Consider the following 17990-nt stretch of genomic DNA (forward strand, 5'->3'; position numbering starts at 1 on the left):
GAAGGGCAGATGCAAACCAAGTGGCAGAAGCAGCTACTTCCCTTCAGCAGCACCTTCCACTGCTATTAAGATGTCGGCACTTAGGCAGTCCACATCCGCCCGTGCCACTTAAACCTGCCCCTAGCCAGGCGCTGGCTCTCAAGCTTTCCGTATATCCCTGTTCCTAGGATGTCAGTGTCTGGCAGAGAAGCAGGATGACTAGCAGAAGCTTTTAAGTCATTTAGCTGAATGATTTTCAAATATTTTCCCAAGAAAAGGGCTCACAAAGGTTGCATGGCAAGTTTTCTATGTAGATACACAATGCAAATCTCTTTTGCCCCAGTCACTGCTGTAAGCAGCTAGGCTGTTCTTCCTTTCCTGCAGGACTGCTACTTACCTACTCAACAGCCACAACTTCTGCAGCAAGCAGAACAGGAGATACTGCATCAAACTGGTGCCCAGTACGGCCCTTTCTCAGCCTTAGGCCATCTAACTATGCAGCTGGACAGTGACCCGCCAGCCATGAACGTCCTGCATTTTGCCATAAGTGAGCCAAGGAGACAGAAGAGCTTTCCTCTTTCTTGTCTTCCGTAAGGACATTACATGTCCTGACTACAATGCAATTTGTTACTGTGTTACTTTCTGTCTTCAGTTTTTTGAAGGCAAAAAATTAACTACTGCTTCAGCTTTCCTGAGTTATTGTTTAATGCATCCATATGTAAAACGTTCAGTTTCAGAATATAAATTACAAAATAATCCTTTGGGAAATTATTGTTAGCCTGGTCTCTTTTGGAAGAGGCAGTTTACCAATAATTATGCTAAGCTTTACCTGATACCAAGTTCAGAAGAGACAACTTAATAAAGAGCAATAAAAACGTATACGCACTTCATGAAAATGTTCTATGAGTTCAAGACTCGGAACAGTCACCTTACCGAAGTTCTGGGGCTCAGCAGTTTTCATCCGCTCCAACAACGTATGTAATATGACCAGATGTAAGAGATTTTGTAGTTTCTTACTATACCATACATCTTTAGAAAGGAGGAAACATTTACATTAAGTAAGATGAGGCTATACGTTAATACAGTATTTATTTTTTATGACTTTGTAAGAACAATCAATGTCCAGCCATGTGAGACTTTGGCATGAAGGAGTGGCTCATACTGACTCTTTGCTCCAAATCTTTCTAATAAATATTGCTATTTTAGTACGATTTTATGTATAATTTTACAGAATTAATGCAGATTGTTTTATTCAGTTCACACAGTGGCTTTGTTCAATCAATTTTCAGTGTAAATTATACTTGTTCTAATAGTATCAAAATCTTCCTTCTAGGTACAAAACTAATTTACATTTACATTTTTTATGCCAAGTAAAATTATGAATAGTTATGAAATATCTAATTTTAAAACAGTATTTATAAATAAAAGGAAGTGTCAAGACTTCAGTGAAAAACAAACATTGAATATCATGTTATACTGGTAATTAAAAAAACACTGAGTAGACAACAATTTCAAAAACCTTAGCGTTTCAGAGCTTTCAAGCACTCTGTAAGCACCTATTAACTTTGACACTTCAGCTGTTCTGTTTTCCTGCTGCAGACTTTGAAGAAGGGCTCCACGTGAAAAGCAAAGTTGGAAATAAAAGCTTACCAAATAGAAACATTTTCTGGGTCTTAAACCCGCTTTTAAGAGTGTAAAATTGGCAGACCGGCAAAATGCTATTCACAGCTAGGATCTTGCCACTCTTTATGGGTAATTAGAAAAAGGGTCTGACAGAGTAAGTCTCAGCAGCCTGTAATAATGAGTGAGGTGGTGTGTGTGTGATGTCAAGGGAGATTACAGTTTAGTGGGACAAAAAAAGCTGACAAGAAAACCAGATATATAAAATGTTTTATATTTAATATTTGTAATAATTATTTCACAGTCTAAAATTCATGCAATTTAAAAAAAATGCCCTACGTATTGTTACCAACCTGTTGGGATTCATATTAATACTAGGGAGAAAATAATTCAAGTTCTTGCATCCAGGATAATTCTACTAAGTCACCATGGTCTGCACAAATAAAAAGGGATATTATAATGCTATTCTACACAAAGCCTACGTTCCAAACTTTTCAAGAATATCCATGCTTTCAAAGTCTTTGCAATTCTATGATTCAAAACTGTTTGTACAGTGCATATAAAAACACCATTCAGATTATCACTCCTGGGAAAAGCGCGTATATCATACTACTGTAACTAAAAACTTGCATCAAGTAAGTTACTTGATGTACGTTATATATAAAAAATGGCATTATTAAAAGCAGTGTCCATATGTCATGGCAATGTGTCAAGTTCCTTTAACTCCAGTTACAAGTGTTCATTTGAGACTGTATAGAGTTCTTTAAGCTTGTCAAACTTTGACCCCCACTCTTGGAGGCAATCGTAATTTAGATCTTCATCACCACTAATGGAGTCTAAGGAACTAAGGCTCCCCGCTAGAGAGCATTGCCCTTCTAAGCAGTACAAATGAATAGTGTCAGCTGGAAGACTCTGTAGATCATTGTCTGCATCCCAGATGAGTTGAGAAACATATTCCTTGAAATCTGGGATGCTGGCAACAGCTGATGCCGATTGGTTTTGATGTGCATGTTGTGGGAGTGAGTCCTTTTTTGGGCCAGTGGGTCTCCTGGAGTGTGGAGCAGCCACCCTCAAGGAGCAGTGGGGAGTGGTGTGGAGAGGTTTCTTCAGTTCACCTATATCATAAGCATTCTGGAAGAAAAAAGAATGCAAATATCAGAGAGAAACAACACAAAAGGAAACAGGTTCCAAAAAATGTTTTAAACCTCAACGCAACACAGAAGTGGTTGCTCTTAAGTTTTCTACAAGCTGAAGAAAAGAGAGGCCCTAGTTCAGAGAGCTATGTTCAGATTGTAATGATAGTCTTCAGCTAAAGGAAGAATGCTGTGTTCAAAGCAGCCCCCTCCAAGGTGGCCACAGATGACCAGCATTGTGAAAGGTACAGACCGGGTTGAAATAGAAGCCTCCCACTCAAGAGTACTTCAGGTTAAAGACAAATAAAAAATAAAAAGCCAATTCGATAAGGACAGTATGTTCAATAAAAGGTCTGGGAAAGGAAGGTGAGGAGAGGTTGGATTTGCAAGAGGAGGACTGGACTGAAGCTGCAATCATACCTGGTCACGTTCTCCACCTCCTTCTTCATTATAATTGAAGACATTTTCTCTAACATCCTCCCAGCTTTCACGCTCTTCAGGAATGTGGTAAATTCCTCCTTTCCGAAACCCTGAACTTCCCCACTGACTCCACACTGTGTAGGAGACCAAGAGTGCTAGAAGACATAAAGACACATATTTGTTATGTGACATATGACAACGTATGATGCATGATAAATAAGTAGATATATGACTCCTGAGATATTAAATTAACTCTTAATTTGACAATCAAATTCCCAGGTAAGAAATGCATAATTTTTAATACATAAACAACTTATATTCAGGAATGTAAAGAATCATCTATGTATATTACATCATAAACTTCATTAAAAGGGTATTTTACTTACCTAAAGGAATCCATTTAAATAGAAGGCATTTTGGCCAATCTCTGGCCTTTCACCAATCCTGAGTAAATAAGATACCCAAAGTAAGTAAAACACTGTTTTAATGAAGGTTACAAGTGTAATATAGTCATGGAGTCTTTACTATTCTGACATGTGTATGCAGTTTATCAACATGAAAATACTTTTATGATGTTATTAACTTTTCAGCCAAAGTGCATCTTGAACTGGACACACTGTGAACATCTCTTTCTGTTTCACACTCTTAATGAGGCTCCCCTGTTAAGACTGTAAACTTTCTAGGGGAAGATCTCTCTCTTCCTTCCTAATATGTGAACAGCAGGTACTAGCTGTAGGTCCTACCTATAACAAATGTAAGGGCTCAGGGCAGGTGGGAGTTTGAGAGGAATGCAGCTGCACACAGATTTGCACACACAGATGGAAAGCTCTCACTTAAGAAGGACTGAAAATAAGTGATTCTAAAAGGAGAAGTCCTAAATTTGCTTGAACTGGTTTCAAAGTAAGTAAACTAGAACAATGTGCTAACGCTTGTTTTTTAGCACCCTCAGATGAACTCCCAGTGGGTGATCTCCAGAAAAAGTGAAACACTGATCACAACATCCAAGGGTAAAGCAGATTAGATTCAATGGAGCAAGGTACAAGATTAAAAAGAAAGAAAAAAGGTACTTGCTTTCCTACCTAGGAAGACAAGGAGGCACATGCTGATTGCTAGAATAGAGCCAGAGCTGAGTCCAATGGGTCTTCCAGCCTTCACCTGGCTAATTTCACACCATCTTCCCTTATAACCTTCGGGGCATTGGCAGATAGTCTTGTCTTGGGATTGAGCTACACAGGTACCCCCATTCCTACAGGTCCAGTGTCCACAAGGTGATGAGGTGCAGTGTCTGAGCCCTGTAAGGTTGTCAGTCACTTCTACTTTCCCAGCTGGGCACCTGAACATCAAAAGCAGAAGGTATCTTTTAGGCAAGCAAAGCACCTGGAGTTGTATGTTGTTTTGTGCAGTTTGTTGCTTTTCTTCTCTTCAAAGCTAACAATTAACATCTTTTCAAGCAAACCACAAATCCACATTGAGAGTATGAAATACATGTAAAGTCTAACAGAGTGAGCTAGTAGGCTTATGAAAACATTAACATATATTCTGCTTTCCCTCTTCAGAAGATAGGCAGAAGACCTTCAACTCCTTCCTTAAAAAATGGATGCATTGGCTTCTGAACAGATTAACCCTTTTTCTACAGACATGTTCAAAACCCCTAGAAAGAAATGAATAGCTGAGATCAATGGGAAAAAGGCTAGCTAGCATAGTATATGCTTTGTAATGTTCATTTGGACCTTTGGGAGAGATGTCGTTGACCGCCTCAGAATGACCAATCTTGTCCTTCAGGACTGCAGAGAAAGTGATTACTTCTGCTATGCAATTGGAGAGGCCATGGAGGAATACTGTGAGGGCACAGACCTGCTTCCTGCAATCCAAAGAAGAAATACTAGCGAATAAATGGACGAGCCTTCATATTGTTCTTTCACTAGATGACTGAAGAAAGGAGCGTCTCAAGGTGCTCTTAAGACCATCTCACAGCCTCCTTCAGCAATGAATCACCGGGCCTCAGAAGTGCCAAATTTTGGCTGAATTGAAGGAATTCAAGTGGATCCTTCTCCCACTCCTTCAGGTATGTATGTATGGTTTTAATAACAGAAATGCCTGTGTTTTAATTTGCATATTTTATTATTTATTTTGAACATTTTCTTTAAAGAGTGGATCTTCTCCAAGGAACTAACTGTGTAGCATGCCACCTGGTGGGCTTTGGTTCTGACCCTGGGCAGCCAATTTTAGAATCCAGTTTTGTGACAGTCTAATTTTGAAGGTGTCATTGTTTCATACAAAGCATGATTAATTTGAACTTCTTTACAGAAAATATATGTAAATATATACTGTATATGCAATATATATTTTATACACATACATATACACCCACTATATAAGAATATATATATTTTCACACGGAGAAGGAGAGACCAAAGCTTTTGCAATCCACCTTTTATCAAAGGGCATTTCACTTCCTCACTGGCCTGTGATCTCACCGTGGAAAAAGTGGTGAATAGGTTCCATATTAGACTTGCAGGAAAAGGCAAGTTTGGTCCCTAATGGGAGATGGGATGGAGAGAAGGATTTCTCCTTGGGATGCTCCTCTCTGGCCAGATCAGGAGGGAGTTTCACTGTTAGAAGCAAGTTGCCTGAACTGAAGTGGAAAGAGCGAGCTTCCCAGCCACCCCTGGATGAAAACCAAAGCTTAATGTACCGGCATTCATATTTTCTCCACAGGTCTACGCAAAGGAAAGGGCTGTAACAGGGCTGGCTGCTGCAGGCACTGGAATGGCATCCCATCGTGACACCTTGCCGCCTCAGAATTAAGCCGAACTCTGTGCTTTTGCCCTCCATGAGAAGTGGCTGACCATTCAGCTGAACATCACGCATACAACCTGCATCAAAGTAGGGGAGTATACAGAGAAATACATTGAGTTAGCAACTTCCCCACCTTAAGCCTCACCCCCAACACATATGCAGGAGATCTTAGAGCACTGTAGAAAACTTAAAACATTTTTAAAAAAGATCCTTATACTGCTTATAAGTTTTATTTTATAAGAAGAGCTACAGGACATGTGACTACGTGCTCTGGCTGATCTACAGACTGATGGTACTTTTCCAGGACAGCTTGGCTATAGCAATGCAATGATTTAACAGAACTGCTATGAACCAGAACAGCACCACTAAATTAATCTCGATTTAAATTTCAGTCTTTAAAGTGGGGCTGAATGAGAAGCAACAGAATCGAAAAAGCTGTCTTCTAGTTGAGCCACAATCTCGAAGTCCCAGCACCCCACCCCAGGAAATGGAGACAGACACCATGAATTGCTTTGCAGATCCTCTTCCTCCTACCACGGGGTGTTGTGTCTGTTCCTTAAACCCTTCCAAGGCACAAAGGGAGTGAAGACTGCAGCATGAGTTCCCTGCTTGGGGTCTTTGGCATGGGAAATACAATCAGAAGGGCTATTTTTTAGTATCTACAGGAAATCTCACATCTTCAGCAGGACCAGATACAATGGCAAACAGAGTTGAACATTGGCTTTGAATTCTCTAGTAGAGGAGGTGTGATTTCATGGGCATAGTAGTCTCCATGGGAATTCTTACCTGCGTTTTAGACTCTCCAGTACAGTCAAAGATGCCACTTTTAGGAGCCCATCATATCACATACCTTGGAAGTCACTCTCTGAATGATTGGGAAGGCGGTTTCCTAGCACGATGCTTGTCCAATCCATTTCAAACCATCTATTTGTACCCAAGACAGAGGTCACTTCTTGATCACCTCCACCACTGTTAACGCGCAGGGTAAATTCATTGTTGTAGCGCTCCATGGCCAGAAGAACCCACTGGCCATTGTTTATACGTAATGTCCTCATTCTCAGAGAGTGATCTTTGTCTCCCAAACTGAAGTTAACACTAAAGAAACCCTCAACCACCTAGAGGAAGATGATAAAGACCTTTAATAAAAGAAATGCACTTCTAAATGTTATTACACAGTCCTGCCTCAAGAAATGGACCCGAGTTTTTAAAATGAAAATGGCAGTCTTGTTTTTAAGTGCTTTATTCCTAGATAAAAATTACCACAATAAAACTGCAGGTCCAGGAATTATCAAATTTCTTCTTCACAAGCCATTCTTCTAACTCACATAAACATTTTTATCAGTCTTCTCCCCACTGATGTCTACCTCTAGGTCCTCCCAGCTGACCCTCCGGTTGCAATTGGAATAATTAGCCTCTGTATAGCTAATATAACCCAGAGATATTTTTTTCCAGCAGCACCAAAAATGTAGAGACAAGTTTTATAGCCAGAGACATATAGAAGCAAAGGGAAAAGGCAAACAGGACAAAACAATCTTCTTCATGCATGTGTACCACATGCACTGCCTGTACATTTTGCAGGCAATGAAACAACTAGAATCTATGCTATGAAAGGGTAATACTGAGAAAGACAACAAAAATGAGAGTAGTTACCCTCATACGGAAAATTCTTGCTCTTTATTACATTACAGAATAGGTATCCTTAATTGTAAACTACACCTTTTTCTCTTACTAGGGTACTCCATGACAATTTAAGAGCGGTGAAACAGAATGGCTTTTGGACTGCTTACCTCCAGGCGGATGTATCCATTCCCATCTGCTGAGGCCAAGCTGAGAAGGGTGCTGTGCGAGATACGGGTGCGCACCATCAGCTGAATCTGAGTGCTGTGAGAGCTGAGGATGCTTCTTGGCTCATAATGGATCCAACTGTCCCTTCCGAAAGCCCATTCTGGAAGAACTAAGCACAACACACACAAAACCAAAGTGAAAATCTCAGAAACTACTGCTCCCTCAGTTCTCTACTGCTTGATAATTAACCAGTTCTGAATGCTTAGTTTTAGTTCTTAAGAAACTTTGGCAATGTAATGAAGCATCATGGAAAGCACCCCCCACTGTGAAGGGAATTAAGAGAAAAAGAACAAATCAAGGATACAGAATTTGGGCAGGAAAGGAACAATTAGATACTGTCTCTTAACATTCTGCCTGTCACAAGCTACATGTTCTACCAATCACTCCTACACTGAGCCCAATAATATTTTAATTTTTTTTTGAGATCTGAAGCATGTCTTCCAGTAAATTAGTTGGTATTGATCTGAAGGAAAAAAAATAATAATGAGAGATAATCTAATGTTTCTTTCAGTAGTTTAGTCCTGTGGTTAATAACCCTCACTGTTAGAAAGTATGCACTTCCCATTTCAGTTGGCACAAGAAAAAGTCTCAGAGCAGGTACAGAGTCAAAAGTCATCTTGGTTGTTTTTTTTTTTTAAATTACAAACAGAGATTAAGTCAGTGTTTATTACTGTAGCTAGGGAAAATGCACTGAAATTTATTCATTCCCCATCATCCTGGGGAATCCATCTGAGAGTGATCCGGCAGAAAGTTTGATGAAGTTGCACTGCACACTTTTGTGCAAATCAAAACCCACTAAACCACCTAGACCCTGGTGCGCTTACACAGCAGGCACCCATTTCAGTCTTGCTACCTGACAGCAATCCTATGTCTGCTTGTTCTGGGCACAGCTTAGTTGAAAAAAGAAACTAAGAAAAAAGAAACTTCTTACCAAATAAAGACATAGTCCAATTTATTCACTAGGCAGGAAGAACACTGAGTCACCAACAGCTAATCTGAGGTCAGTGTCAGGCAAGTAGAAATCCAGAGTTCCCAGCTCATCCTGGGGCATTTAGTCTGGTTCCCAGGACATGAAATATCAAATGATCAAGAGACTTCATTTCTGCACTCTCTTTTCCTCTCACCGTTTCTCCTCTCTTTTCTGTCTTGAGGCATGTTCTCGTCTCTCCTCTAACTTATTCCCCTCATACTATTCTTCCCAACCCACTGTTCTCTCTTGTTCACTGTCTGCAGCTACAAGCTCTAGCTGATGAACAGGCATGGATTTTCCTGGGACATTACATTGACTGCTGTCCCCAGCTGTCTGCTCCTTGCTGTGAGCAAGGGTCAGCCATTCAGAAAGCACCAGTTGAACATCAGCATTTTGCAGCCCAATGTATTGGAAGAAGCCGGATTCTTTTTTCCTATTTTTAAAAATATATTTAAATATAAAAATATATATATATCGAAAAAAGTTTTCCTATTACCTCAGGATACGACATGGATTTGGAGTAATTACTTTCTGAGCACTTGGTTTGTCCCGCAGTGGTGAGGGGTAGGAGCCAATACAGCAGTTGGGCTTGTGAACCAGCATCCCAAGATAATGCAGAACAGAGTAAGGTTTAAATCTAGGTGGATGTTTATAAACCAGTATCACCTGTCTGCAAAACGTTAATACAAATGACTGAACTTTATTAACCATTTCCATGGTCATTATAAACACTTTAAACAGTGAAGGCTCCAGGCCTAGAGCATTCCAATTACGATTCCAGTCCTCACCCCGCTGGACAGACAGAGCTTCCACTGGGTAATTTACTGTCATAACTTTTAAGTCTGGTGTGGCAGATGGAGAAAGGAAGAGAGGGTCTGGCTGCCTGCATAGGATATTATTGTTCCATATGCAAGAAGGAAAAGTACGCACATTGAGCTGAAAGTATATGTGCAATACACCACCAGTCCTGTCTATTGATCACTACACATTGCTTCAATGCTAGCTTGGATGTGCTTCTTTTCAGCTGCTCACTGCTGCTCACCCTCACCTGTAGCTCATTCAGACTACAGGATGGAGGGGGCTAATTCTCTTCCGACACTACACAAAGCCCCCAGACTTACGGGGCACTGGTTCTCATTATAGACTGTTATTATCAACCCCACCATTTCTACCTTGTACCTAGAGGGAGAAGGCAGATACAGGCAAGTCAAGTCCCAATAAACCCCTGAAACTCACTTCTGATTTCTGCTTCAGAGCAATGGCTGATGAGGGTATTAAGATAGGGAGGACAGAGCCAACTTCAGGTGTGTGTCCCCTGTACCAAACATGGCTGTGGGGCTACTAGGAGTTAAATAATTTATTTCCTAAAGTTTTGAATTGTGCTAAAATTTTGCACTTTCTTACAATGTCTCTGAGGTTTTCATTATCCATCCTTGCATGCTTTTGTTCTCTGATACAGCTTTTGTGCTGATTTTGTACAAGATAACACATTTGCTGGAGCCCTCCTGGTATTATGTCCCCAGGTGCACCCACTGCTGTGGTCTAGGGGCATTGCACAACTTTCCGTTCATTCCAGTGACAGACACAAATGCAATTATCCCTATTTTATAGATGGAAAATTCGGCCTGCGGATAACTTGAGGGTTATGCCCCCAGGTTTCACAAAGAGAACTTACCAAGCTGGCAACCTCATCACGCTTATAACCACTGCAAGGGGACAAATAGCACCATGTTCATTAAACTACATTTTGTGGACAGTATGATCAGAGGAAGAAGGCACAAGGCAGAATGTTTCATCTATCAGCACTGAGAGAGAAGGTGCTGTGATGAAAAGGACGAAACAATCCATCTGACCACTTGCCTCTCCTGCAAAGTAAAGCAGGTCTCAACAAGACCCTCATCTGTGACACTACTTTACTCAACCACAGTTAGAAGGATCTTTACATTGCTGCAGATCTAAATCATTCCCAGAGTACAGCATGGTCTTATTACACTACTCGGTTCCAAATCGTGGCAAATTTAGAGCAGTATGTTTGATGCTGTTCCTGCACAACCTCACCATAATTTTTTCCCTAGAACTTGCAGTACCTTTTTTGCATGCTGGTCCAGCATATCCTGGGAAACAGTCACAGCGGAAGAAATCCCAACCACCAACACACTTGCCGTGGGTGCCACAGGAGGCCATCCCACCACTCTGACACATTTCATCTGTAAGGACACAGCCAGGAGCGCTGTTCAAGGACTCTGCAGGGTGCTCTAAATCATAGACCTGGGAAAGGACAAAGAGGAAGCATCACATCAGATGTCTACAGTTAACAGCGGTAAACCCAAGACTGGCCTTAGTAGCCCTACCTTACTATCGACAATGACATTGCGAATGCAGCCAACAAACCCTCTGAAATGCCTTCGTGAACTGTGGTAAGGCAAAGTCTTCTTAACACCACCCAGCTGCAGGGGCTGATGGCCACTGAAGAGCCTACCCATGATGAAGGGAAGGGAGGGAAAGAAAGAATTAGTGGCATGCAAAACACAGCAACGTGGCTGATTCTTCCCCTTCCCCTCCCCTTTAGCTCTTTTAAGTAATTATGTTTCCGGTTCTTGTTGTTGGGGTTTTTTTACCTTTGAGATTCCACAGTCTCTCCAGAGGCTTCACATGCAGACAGATCCATTTGGGACATCTTCTTAATGACACTGTCATTATCTCTAACCGAGACATTTACACAGTGGTCAAGAATCAGCTTCACTTTCTAGAAAAAAAGCATTATTTAAAACAATTGCATTCAGAGATGTGCATATATTTTAATTACACATTTACTTTCATTTAGCAGAAAGTGGAATAGTAACTAGCAAGTACAGTGCAGAAGACTTTATTAAAATAATAAAACACTTCCACATACTAATCTGGAAATTTATTGCACATGGTGTATAACTCAGATACGTTAAGAAAGATCTGAGTCTACTATGGCCATGCCAAGTCACTAACATGGTAGAGGGAAGATGGGATTTTCTTGGGAGTTTTCTGCCAAATCAGAACTCAGAGAGACAATCTAGCAGAGTGAACGGTCTGCTAGGCTCCCCATCCCAGATCCTGACATGCCCCACAGCTTGTCTTATGTGGGAGAAGAAGGGGGAGTCTAGCAGATGCCTTCACCAGTGTTATATCAGCAAGATGTTCCCCATACACAAAAGCCTATCTATCTCCTTTGCGCTGCAAGTCTAAAGTCATTTGGTGCAGCAGGGTTTTCCACTCAGAGAAATTAAGGATATTTCACTCCATCAGTCCAGGAATCATTTAGCCCTTGGATTATCACAGCTCTGTAGTCTAAGCAATAGACAGGATCATTAAACAAAGTAAATAGCCGGCCCAGTTTCAAAATTGGATCTGACTTCTCCAGGCCTTGTTCTGCTTCACTGCTTCAAGAGGAGATATGGGCTGACAAACTTCAGTCCCTGCTGTTGCAGGTGATGAAAGACTAATTGATAAAAGAACTTTACAGAAGGGAGGAAAGATTTGGAAGGAATAACTAAGTACATGAATTAGTGCTTCCACAGGATAGTCCATATTTACACTTGCCTTTCCATCATTTATAATTTTAATATTGTGCCAGCGGCGATCTGCAACATTAACTTTTCGTGACAGCTGCAGGAAAAGCTCACCAGAGCTGTGGCTCACGGTCAGCGACGGGACACCACTGGAGAGCTCTGCAAAGGAAAGACACTTATTGGATATGCACTAACCATGCTCCCACTCAAACTCAGTTGAAACGACTGTTGCGGTTAGATTTTAGTTGGAGGAGTTCTTCAGACACTTAAAGAAATCCAGCTTCTAACACAGTGACACAGGATACAAACTAGGCATGGTGGCCAATTTTTCTGCATTCTCCTTATTCTCCAAAAGTAACTTTCTGAACTTTTTATTAAGAAAAACCCTATCACCTGTAAGTAGAATCTCACCTTTGCACAAACACAAAGAACAAATACTTTTTAAGGTGCTAACCTAAAGCAAGGAAATCTTCCCGTTCTCCAGGCTGCCCTCGCGCCACTGGTCCATGGTACAGCAGAAGGCCATCGGTGACTTCAGTGATAAACTCTAAGGAGATGTGGCTCTCAAAGCAAGGCTTAAGAGGAGGGAACCAGGCATAACCGTGGCCTCTGAAGCTGTGTTTTGTCTGCTGGCAGTCTGGTCCATGGAAATTTGCAGAACATTTGCATCTATTAAATAAATAAAAGCAAAAATTCACCATCCAAGCAGAAGTCATGAAGGGCTCTTCCCACAGCAGGGCTCTCCCGCTTTAAACACAGGAGCTCATGTTGCCTAGGCCATAGCACAGGTTAAGCCCTAGCAAAACTCCCATCAAAAAATGTTCCCTATTGACTTGTTTGTAGAAACACAATTTAGCTTTTATTCTGTGAATAAATGACAGAGCTGTTTTAATATACAAAGCACATGAAAACCCCTAATCTCTTCAGAAAAAAAAAAAAAAGAAACCTTCTTTTCACTAGCCTTACTTAAAAGCTTGTTTAAAGACTTTATAATGTTGATAGGGAAAGCAAAGGAACCACAGAATCATAGAATACCAGGTTGGAAGGTACCTCAGGGATCACCTGTCCAACCTTTCCTGGCAAAAGCACGGTCTAGACAAAATGGCCCAGCACCCTGCCCAGCTGAATGTGAAAAGTGTCTGATGTTGGGGAATCTACCACTTCCCTGGGGAGATTATTCCAATGGCTGGCTGTTCTCATGGTGAAAAATGATCCTCTTGTGTCTAATCAGAATCTCCCCAGGAAGGTAATATCACCCAGAAAAGGTAAGAAGAGATGTGACAGTCGTAGATCTTGACATCTTCTGGCAAGCTACTTGCTGGTTTATTTCCTTTGCACTATGAAAAATAAATGCTTGGGGTTCTTTCCTTAATACTCTGGGTATTCTGTAGGAGAGTAATCACAGCATGACAATAACAAAAACTGTAAGGGGGAAACCAAAGGGGCAAGGAGGACAGGGAGGGGGACCAGCTGGGTTCCTACTTCTTGGTTTCTGCTTTCCATAGATTGCTAGTCCCTACTGAGAGCAGAACGACAGCGGTCAGATGCAGAAAAAGATCACTCACAAAACTACTGAATATGGAGCAGAAGCAAAAAACCGTCAGAGTTGAGCAAATGATAGGTATCAGAGCCTACCAAGTGTTTCTGGGCAGAAAAATTTCCCTGGTTGCTTACACATGAGCAACAATGTCAGACTCATATCTTTACCACGACCAGGGCTTCTGCAGCTTCAGTATGAGTCCTGTCACCCCTATCAAGGGTGCTCAGGAGAGGCTGGCCAGTTGTTTCTACTTTCCTATGTTGGGATGACCATTTTTAAGCAAACATGCTTAAGGCTTGCCTTCTGGAGGGGGACCAAGCTCATTCCCAGCTAGTATAGTCCCATCATTTTTTTCATCTTTATGCTATTTTATTTATGACTTGTTGTTTTGGGGAAAAAATGAAGCAAGAAACGTGGGGAAGAGGTTATTAAGTGATGTGATTAAAAAACGTTAAGGTAGGCTGCACAAAATAAGAGCATTTTGCGGGGTAGCATTAACGGAACCGGTGCAGCTTGCAAACTTCCCAAGGTTTTCCTGGAGACTATGTCAAATCTAAGTACCAACCTGAAAATAGAGGTTTGTTTGCAAGACATGTGCACGAAGTATAACAAACCTCAGATCCGCCACAGTGAGAAGACATGCAATGATGCCCCCTCAAGCTTCCCGTCACCCTCCTCACAGACTGAACGAGAAGTGTTTTGTTTGCAGACCAGATGAGTCTTTACCAACCTGTAGCCCAAATCAGTATCCACGCACGTGCCACCGTTGAGACAAGCATTTGTCTGGTATGAGGAGCAGGAGAGATGAGGGCTCTCCCGAGCTGCACAGCCACACAGGGCATGACTCAGGACTGTCACAGACAGCAGTGAAACATTTCCAGCTGTGGTTATTGTTGGCACATGGCTCTGTTCATGCTTGCTGATGCATCCACTGCTATGAGTGCAGTTTGCAGTCAGACATTCATCAATGCCAATCTGAGTGATATTGATATTCAAGATGTTTTCCAGCTGTGGAGAACAATTAGCAGCATTCATTTGACTTGTCAACAGAAAGGAAAGTCCCAAGTGACAGCAATGAAGAGCCCAAGTCTTATTTATTTCCAAAACTGGCTGCTGTGCCACTTCCTTCCAACATCTACCCTACCCAGCCAAAGGCAGTTCAGCCTGGCATCTGTTAAGGCCAAAGTCTTGGTTTAAGTCAATTATAGCATGGATAAGCACTGGGAAGACAAAAAATAGCATCATCTTCATCATAAGCTGAGTGGATAAATTTTAATCACTGATGGTTCTGATGGATTATTTACATAGCACCTGAGTTGTGTTTTTAAATTTGGACCTCTGTCTTAAGAATATTGGGAAGGGTGGACAGGCATGGGGTAATGAAGCAATACTTTTTCTGGTGAGAGTGGGTTGCTACTGTGGCACGGATTCTAAACCTAACCCTTATTTCAGCCTCTGTGTACCAACAGACACATTTCCAACAGACCCAGACATTTAACTCTTATCAATACTTCTTTTGCAAGAGGGGCAGGAATGTTACTAAATTGTCAATGCACATTTCCAACCTGGTTTTCCACTGGGGAGTGGTTATTTTACTGCTTTGCCCTCTTAATTCAGAAAGTTGGAACTTCTGAGTGGTATGTGAGTTTCGGCTACAGAACATTTCTGTGTAGAGGACTAAAAATTGACACATTAAGATACCATCTAGAAAGGCAACAGCCAAACACATCGTTTATACAGATTTTTAGTCTTTTCAACAGGGAAAACATGTTCACATTCCTAAAAGCTCATTGTATTTGGGTTGCTTAATATATATTTATAGGCTGGCTTTTCAAACATTCACATTTGAAATTTCTAATATGTGCGAAAGGTCTGTTTGACTTTACTGATTAAACCTTTTCATTTTTCTCACACATTACTCCCTCGGTCATTCTAAGTATGTGCATTCACTAGGTAATGGATATTATCTGAATAGACACAATAAGAAGATGCTGTGGTTTCATGTGTAGTATGGATATACTTACCCATGCTCTGGAGGCTGCTACATTGCCGTTAAGTTTTTCTGCTTTATAGTAAGGTGGACCATAAACTGCAAACCAAATATCAACCCCTCGGGTTTGATTTGGGCTATTTAATACACTGAAAATGTGAACGTTTTCCAGTTGGACTGATACAATTTCTGAAATCAGCTTCTTCATCTGGTAGTATTTACTCTCTTTTTCAGGGGTTTGGGATATGAACTCCTCAGGAGTGATATCTGTAATGGAAGTTAAAAACCTGACAAACACATATCTTGCAAATGTTGTAGCAGTAGAAGAGAGGAGCACCACAGAATAAATATTAAGGTTGCAGAAAATAGAGTCAATTATAAATTCAGGAATATTTTACATTTTAGGCTCTGAAATGTTCCATGCTGGCTTCTGCTTACAGTTTGTGTTCTGAAGCTTTTTGACTCTTACTAATTTGTTTTTTATTATTATTCTTTTAAATCAGAAACTTGTTTAAGAAGATTTTACTTTTTCCACAAAGACTGAAATGATTTGGTGAATTTCAGGCAGACACTTGTTCAAATGAAGGTTTTTTTCTGAAATGTATGTTTCATTAAAAATCTGGTGTAGAAATCTTTCACCTTTGTCTTCTGCATCAAATGAGCATTTCTTGCTGTCTTTTTTCTCCAGAGATGCTTCTTCACATGCAGTGTCAAAGGACCATACAAAGGTGCATTTTCAAACCCTTATCTAAAAAACTATTAACTCTCATCCCATGTCTAAGAGCATTAGAATTCTAAGTAACACAGCAGTAACATTAAAAAGGTAGATTTCAGTATTATGATCCTAAAGTACTTCATCACATTGTTTACCTGTTATTCGCATAGAACCAGCATTATGGAGGGCATCATCTCTGATTTCCTTCACTATAACCTTTACAGTTGAGACAACATCTGGCCAGACTCCATCAATGACTCTAACTCTTATGTTGTAAGTTCCTGGTGGAGTTCCTTCTTTAATAGTCAGCAAACCTGAGTTATCGTTAAGGATAAAGTACCTGTAATAAGAGTTAAGCCAAGGAACAAGCTATGAGAAGTTCAAAAGCTAATTAGTAATTACCATCACTGCTAGTTTTTCTGACCCACTTTATTTTGGGAAAGCTAGCAAAGAAAGCAGATGTGTTCCTTCATGAAGGGACACAGCAGAACAGAACTTTGTTACATTGCCTTCTCTTGGCTCATAACGACTCCTCGCCATTAGAAGGTTTCTTCCTGCTTTTATGCCTTATCAACTGTGTAGGAAGACTCAGGCTACTATAGCCATACATTGAGAGTGACACCTCTGTCAAAACCTCTGAATGGCACATGTACATCTCAACACCAGCCACAATCCAGACACTTTGATGTGAATACATCCAATACAAATAAGGTCTTACAACAAGTGGTGACATGGAAACACCAGCTCTCCAGGAGCTTGGATGAAGGATGGAAGTTAGTGAGTACTTTTTCTGTAGTGGCTCACTGATGCTGACTATGGGTACAACTGTGAACAGGACTTTATAATGGTGTTCTAGCCCATCAGGCAATGGGAAGCAGACTGGTTTGGCATGCAGCATTATTTAATGCAGCCTCACACTCAGAAGGGCTTTTGGAGAGCTATGCACAAGCATCTAGCAGAATGCTTTTGCTCGCTTGTTCTCAAAAAAAGGCAGTTTAAATACTTTTTATGGTCTTGTGTGTGGGCAAGTTTACCATACATTTCACCCAACTTCCATTTTTCCCTCCAAATACCTTGATGTTTTCCCTTCAAATTGGTAGATTTTGCGATCCCAATCATCATCATCAGGGGCAAGGACCTGGCCCAATACAGTCGTGGGGAGGATACCTACAACAGGATAGCACAGAAGTGGCACAGTCAGACCTCTCACACATGCACAAACAGGTTGGCCATTCAAGTTTTACTGGTTTGTCTTAAGTCTAAAACCTCTACAAAACAGTTGTGATAGCTCCCTAGAGAAGATGGGCACCAGTTTGCAAATACTGTGTGGTGTTCTGCTTATTGGGTGTTTGCTGGATGGCTACATAGATACAATTCAACAGGTGGCTGCAATGAAAAGCAATGGGAAGGAAAAAAGAAAAGCCACCTCTGAGGAAA

At 41.0% G+C, this 17990-nt stretch overlaps 1 protein-coding gene across 2 annotated transcripts in view; it reads right to left on the reverse strand.

Annotated features, from left to right (window-relative positions):
- Positions 1–673: 673 nt before the first annotated feature.
- LOC130146631 (neural-cadherin-like) overlaps positions 674–17990 on the reverse strand; it is a 60161-nt gene continuing 42844 nt past the window's right edge. Inside the window, exons 19-33 of one of the 2 annotated variants that reach the window (XM_056333002.1) lie at positions 17627–17720; positions 16709–16893; positions 15873–16105; positions 14579–14856; positions 12763–12977; positions 12340–12467; positions 11385–11512; positions 11118–11241; positions 10854–11034; positions 7739–7905; positions 6802–7066; positions 5848–6028; positions 4232–4485; positions 3153–3307; positions 674–2730 (exon numbers count right to left, since the gene is read on the reverse strand). In XM_056333002.1, the coding sequence (XP_056188977.1) occupies positions 2329–2730; positions 3153–3307; positions 4232–4485; positions 5848–6028; positions 6802–7066; positions 7739–7905; positions 10854–11034; positions 11118–11241; positions 11385–11512; positions 12340–12467; positions 12763–12977; positions 14579–14856; positions 15873–16105; positions 16709–16893; positions 17627–17720 (2990 nt within the window). In that variant the 3' untranslated portion in view covers positions 674–2328. Of the gene's footprint in view, positions 2731–3152; positions 3308–3538; positions 3597–4231; positions 4486–5847; positions 6029–6801; positions 7067–7738; positions 7906–10853; positions 11035–11117; positions 11242–11384; positions 11513–12339; positions 12468–12762; positions 12978–14578; positions 14857–15872; positions 16106–16708; positions 16894–17626; positions 17721–17990 lie in introns of those variants that run through there. The other variant, XM_056333003.1, reaches the window with a different exon arrangement.

The sequence above is a fragment of the Falco biarmicus genome, chromosome 3 (genome assembly GCF_023638135.1).
Source record: "Falco biarmicus isolate bFalBia1 chromosome 3, bFalBia1.pri, whole genome shotgun sequence".
Lineage (NCBI taxonomy): Eukaryota > Metazoa > Chordata > Aves > Falconiformes > Falconidae > Falco > Falco biarmicus.